Source organism: Anastrepha ludens, chromosome 2, assembly GCF_028408465.1.
Source record: "Anastrepha ludens isolate Willacy chromosome 2, idAnaLude1.1, whole genome shotgun sequence".
Taxonomy (NCBI): domain Eukaryota; kingdom Metazoa; phylum Arthropoda; class Insecta; order Diptera; family Tephritidae; genus Anastrepha; species Anastrepha ludens.
Window position 1 is genome coordinate 20,297,568 of NC_071498.1, and position 6,165 is coordinate 20,303,732.

The 6,165-nt window shown below is 36.5% G+C and overlaps 1 protein-coding gene across 1 annotated transcript; it reads left to right on the top strand.

Annotated features, from left to right (window-relative positions):
- Positions 1-218: 218 nt before the first annotated feature.
- LOC128856717 (uncharacterized) lies at positions 219-3,253 on the top strand. Its single transcript, XM_054092034.1, has 4 exons — positions 219-1,780; positions 1,841-2,134; positions 2,193-2,308; positions 2,369-3,253. Exons 1-4 carry the CDS (start codon positions 1,675-1,677, stop codon positions 3,122-3,124), a joined length of 1,272 nt encoding a protein of 423 aa, XP_053948009.1. The 5' UTR covers positions 219-1,674; the 3' UTR covers positions 3,125-3,253.
- Positions 3,254-6,165: the final 2,912 nt, after the last annotated feature.

Sequence of the window (6,165 nt, forward strand, 5' to 3'; positions counted from 1 at the left end):
ATATCATCTCATCATCAGAAATAAATCTTTTTGGACTCTCGACTGATTTATCACTCAGTCGGAGCCACTCGGTTTCATCTGATTCCACGTTACCACGAGCACCAAATTTACAGTGTTGCGGGGGGTAATTAATTACATAATGATAAATGTACTTTTGTTCATAACTTCCGCAACCTATATTTGAAATGCATGTGGCTCGGATTGTCAAAGAGCCTACCTTTTGCGCGTTGACCCAAAAAAATGCTTTATGATATCCTGGTTTAATCGGTATGTCAGGATATATTGAATGTCATAGCGGTCATGGACATATCTATATAAATCTCTGAGCAAGTTGTTGCTCATTAGCACACCCTTTTGAAAGGTAAAATGTATGAAAAGAAACACGTCTGTTCATTTTATAATGAAGAATGCAAGTGACATTTATTTTCTATTAATTCATTTTAGCAGTTCTATGCTGTCATGAATCATTTACAGTGTTGGATATGTTAATGTATATGTAGCTATGCGCAAGCAAGTGTTGTGTACTTCAACTCTGCTAATAATACATTACAAAAGGGTAGCATCGTTTTTCGTCCATTCTTTCCAAAAATGGTAGTTGGTGCAGCAAAATCATTTCGAAAGGCTTTTTTGTTGGCATGGATTGAAAATTTGTGAATTCTCGGTTGAATATGTCGAACCAGTCGTTCACAATCGATATGAACTCAGCTGTTTCGATCGCATTGTAAATATTATGCCCTAATGCATAACACCTTCTGATAGCACTTGCAGTATTGTTGGAAAACAACTGAGCAGCCAACTTGACCTTCTGACGACCAGCGTGGTGCATTGTGAGATGTGCCTCCGATATTTTGTAGGCTATTGAAGCGTCTGAAGCTGATGTTATCGTAAGCAACTGGGCTATTGTTCTCGACGTCAGAAATTTATCTTTATAAATATATCCTGTGTCAAGGAAGTGATTCCGAATCAGCTTAAGCGCCTGTTGCTATATTTGAAAACCACGTTTGCTCTCAATAAGAGATATAATTATAGAGCATTACAACAAATATTTATGAACTCTAGCATACCACTTGACACGTTCAACTCTTTCCATAACGATTGGTTACTTGCACCCATATCCGCTACCATTCCTACGACAGTGAACCCAGACTCGTGAATTTTTTGTACTAAATTGTTCAAGATGCATTTTGTGATTTTGCAGTAGTACGCACAGAAGACTGGCTGCTTCCAAGAGGACCACGTGCAATCACAATTTGAACGTAGTTGTACTGGCTTCGAATGGTATCGTTCGTGTCGTATTCGTATATTGCTTCGACTTTCATTTCATCGAAACAAAGTTTGCACAGCCTATCAGCAACAGATGCTTCTTTCGCTCTCCGCATTATATTTAAGGAAAAGTTCAAGACTCCATCTACTACCGTCTACTTTTACCTTCAGGAGCCATTTTCGAATGGTCGATTCTCCTGGAAATGGATACCCATTCACCCCATTTACACACGGAGACATCTGGAAGGGAGACACTGGAAATTATCTTTTCATGTCTCATTCGCGGACACACGGGCAAAAATGTTTTCGGCAACAATCGTTAGCATATTTTGACGTTTCTCTCATTCGTATAGCCGTGATTTGTTTGAATTTTATATTGTGAAGAAATATATTAGTTTATTGCGATTAAATATGGATTACGAAGAAAAATGTGAACTGATTAAAAGCATATCGGAATGCATTGGTGAGGCTGCGGAATTAGACTCTGACGACAGCGATAAAGAAGAAATACTTTTAGGTAAGCATCTACATGCTTGTAAAATGTGCGCATTAAATTGTTAAAGTATACTCCAATTAGGATTAGCAAATTTGGGCGAAAAAGTTTCATTGTTGCCTATCAAGAGGACCAAGCGGCAATGGGTAAAAGAATGGCGAAAAAACAGATGCGATCACGGCTCGTTCGCTTTTTTAAACAAAGAGTTGCTGGTGCACGATGAGCAGAGCTATAAGAATTTTCTACGGATGTCAAATGGCCAATTTCATTACTTGCTATCGCTAATTGCAGATGATATTCAACGTTCTGATACTTCAATGAGAAACGCGATTCCCGCAGCAGAAAAATTGGCAATGACGCTGCGGTTTCTCAGCACTGGTGAGTTAAAGAGATGGTGATATATGTAGTATTGTTATAAGAAGTTATTTATTTTCAGGGGAGTCTTACGTCAGTTTGGATTACCAGACGCGAATATCCAAATCCTCAATTTGCAAGATAGTTCCCGAGGTATGCAGTGCTTTGTTTAACAAATTAAAATCGTCATATTTAAAGGTATGGATACATTTTATATTATAATAAATATTTCGCAATTAATAACAAATTTTTTCGCAGTTTCCGAGCAGCAAATCCGAATGGGAGGCTATAGCAACAGAATTCGCGGTTAAGTGGCAATTCCCCAATTGCATTGGCGCATTAGATGGAAAGCATATAACTTTCCGTCCCTCACGCACTGACGGAGCTTTTTATTATAATTACAAAGGCACTAACAGCATAATTTTATTAGCCCTGGTGGATGCTAATTGTAAATTTATTTTCGTTGACGTGGGTTGCAACGGTCGCAGTAATGATGCTGGAGTTTTTCTACAAAGCAAATTAAGTACTGTTCTTCAAGATGAGAAAGAAATACCAAAAGCAGCTTTAATTGGAAACAATCGAAGCGTTCCGTATGTTGTAGTCGGAGACGATGCATTTCCTCTGCAGGTGCATTTAATGAAGCCATATCCTTACCACACGCAATGTCAAGAAAAACAAATGTTCAATCGAAGACTCTCCCGGGCAAGGCATGTAGTGGAACATGCATTTGGAATTTTGTCGAAGCGATTTCGCGTTTTTCTTGCTCCTATAAATCTAAATGTGGCCACTGTAGAGAAAATTGTAATAACGTGCTGTACTTTACATAATTATCTAATTGAAAATGGCGAAACATACACTGATGGTAGCGGAAATGTAGAAACTGTAAACAATAACTGCCCAATTGGATCGAATATATTATATAATCCGAGAAAAGGTGAAGCGGAGAATGTTCGTCAAAAATTTCTTAAATATTTCAATGAAGAAGGCAAACTGGATTGGTTAAATAATAAATAATTTCTTTTATTTTTATTAACGTAAATGTATATAGGTATATAAGCTTTTGTACTTCATTAAAAAAAATGAAATAAAATATACTTCATGTATAACTAATTTACTTAAACTACATAAGAATTATGACTTATAACACAGTCTCATATTTTTTATTTCCTTTTTTTTTAAATTCATTTGGATTTTAAATTTTTTTAAATGTATATAGGTATATAAGATTTTGTACTTCATTAAAAAAAAAATTAAATAAAATATACTTCATGTATAAATACTTTACTTAAAATATTAATTAAATCCTTTCGTCTTAACTTAAATATATTACACAGTCTTATATTTAATAGGCACTTTGGTTTCCATATTTGGTGGCTTTTAATGCAGTATCACTTTTTTGGCGCTCAAGTATCTAGAAACGGAAAAAAGTGGAAGTTAACATAAACATGTCTCATAGGTTTTATGAATTATACCTACTTTGCTAGCAAAAATCATCCTTGTCAAAAACTCCATCCATAGACAGCTGCAATAAGTCCTTGCCTGATGATGATGCAGTTGCTAATGATGAAGGAGTGCGCTGATTGGATTCATCAATAAATCTTTTCAAAACCGTCTGTATTTCCCAAGCAGCGCTCTGTTGTTTGTCGTTGTCTATTTCCTCCATTTGATTTGCAACCAAAGTGCCCAACCAGGCGTATTTTCGGGAGCTTTTCTTTTTATGCATCATTTCTTTAAATAGAGAGAACTTCTGATGCATTTCATTATACTGCTTACTTTTCTATAAAAAAAAAAACAATTATATGATATATATTTTTGTTAATCGTAATGTTATTTTCGTATTTTCGATGGCTCGTCGTTAACGCTCGAGCTACTATTTTCTGCACCCGTATACGTTGTCTTGGCTCTATCTGGTTGCTACATGGCCTTCTAGAAATGAGAGCTGATCAAAACACCAAAGCTTTGTTTGGTATACCTCATTGACACCGCTTCCACTTTTCTTCGAGTTTTTTATCAATCGTAGCTCCCTCATGTATTGGCTACGGAGGTTTTCCCATTTTTTTTGGATGTCGTCTTGTGTAACTCCAACCATTTCTGTTGCCATTTTTTTATGAATTTCCGCAAATGCCATAGCTTTTTTGGCTCGGTTCATATAATCACTACATCTTATGCTGTATAAACAAGCATTTTCTTGTATATACACTATTAGCTTTTCTATGTTTATACGATTCCACTTGCACTCCATTTTCAAAATAGGTTGATATTACAGTACTTTCTACCACAAAACAAGAAAACGAATGAAGCAACTGTCAAAAATTGTTTTGCAGCCAACTTCACAATTGGAAATACGAATAAGAAGCACAAAGCGTGTCGCCAGTACAGGAGACAAATTCCCTTCTCTCTTCCGCGGCCGTCCTTCACCCCCGAACAAAATGTTTCCCTTCCAGTTGTCTCCTCGTGTAAATGGGCTCATTCTTGCACAAGTGCACGTATGCCCTTGGTCCGGCTGCATGTAGAGAAATAGCGGAAGAAATATCGTTCCAAGTTCAGTGAACGTTTTTGTCGCCATCTCTTAGTTTACGCACCTGTCCTTCTGTAAAAATGGTCTACACACTAGTTTCGAGCTTCTGATATTCAGCGAGTTTGTTTTTAAGTTTCTCTACTTCTACTTCAAGAAATGATACTCGACAATCTTCATATGATCTAGAGTACAAACTTCATGCTGTGAAATTAAATTATATTAATATTTACTCGGTTTTGGGTTGAAACATCCACGTCCAATTTGGAAGAATTATTATTTAATTCATTCCAACTGCAAATGCTTTCAATAGCAATAGGAAAAGCATCTTGAGATAATTTCAACCATTTCCGATTCGCCCCAGATATAAAACCCTCTGCAGTAAAGTGTAGCTAGGTATGTGGGAGCACATTTGGTTTATTCTTTGTAGTTTTGGTTGTGGTTGATGAAATTGATTCGAAATTGGAGCCTGCCTACTAATTGGTGTTGTGGTGGGTTAAAATTATATTGCCTTTGTGGTGGCAAGGGAAATTGTTGGTTCCCAGATCTATAATTTGATTGGAATTGACGCTTTCTGTAGTCTTGCGGAAAGTAAGCTAACTGTGGGTAAAATTGTTGTTGGGGGTTATTCGAATTTCTCCATATTATTAGAACTGTGTGCTTGATTTGCCCGAAAATTTTGATTTTTCATCTTGAGGCATAGATGAAGCGCTTGTGGAAGATCACTTGGTTCGCGAACTCCCAATAGCCGAGGAAGATCACCTCTCAGTCCTCTGACAAACGTGTCTAACGCCTTGTCGCGATACGTTTTCGTCAGGAGCTGAATAGCTTCTGCACCCGCATTCATACAGCTTATTTTGTTAAGGATAAGCGTAAGGTGTGAATAGACTTCTTGATAGAATTGTTATTCCGTGTTGCTTCCTTGGATAAGAGTAGCCATTTGGTACTCGAATGTTCCTAAATCCCTTTTATCGGCATAGTGAGTTGTTAAGCATGCCGAGATGGCTTCCCAATTTAGAGCGGTATTATACGACTCCAACGCGATGTCCGCGTTTTCTACAATCTTGTTACGCACCACGTTCAGGATTCCGAAATATTTGGGGGTTTCCTTGAAAGAGTCGTACAGTGTTAATATGCGTTCGACACTTTTTTTCCATGATGCCAACTCTTTGGGGTGGCCTGAAAACTCCCTAAGACATCTGACAACATCTGGAATCTTATCCAAATCACCTAGATTTGCTCTATGAATATCATTGATGCCCTGATCTACGAAAATGTTTGCCCTTGGATTTATTAATGTTTCTAGAATCTTACTCTCACTTTTCTTAAGTTTATCAATCTTAACTAATAATACTATTTAACTTAATAATAATATTTAACTAAATAATTTTTATAAATGAAACATGTGGATCGATTTCCAATGAATAATAAAATTTTATTTCCAAATTTGATAGGTACATCAATGGTTGCAAGATTTGATAAATACATACATTTGTACAAGTACATTCAAAAATTTACATTTTGATACACATTTTCAACA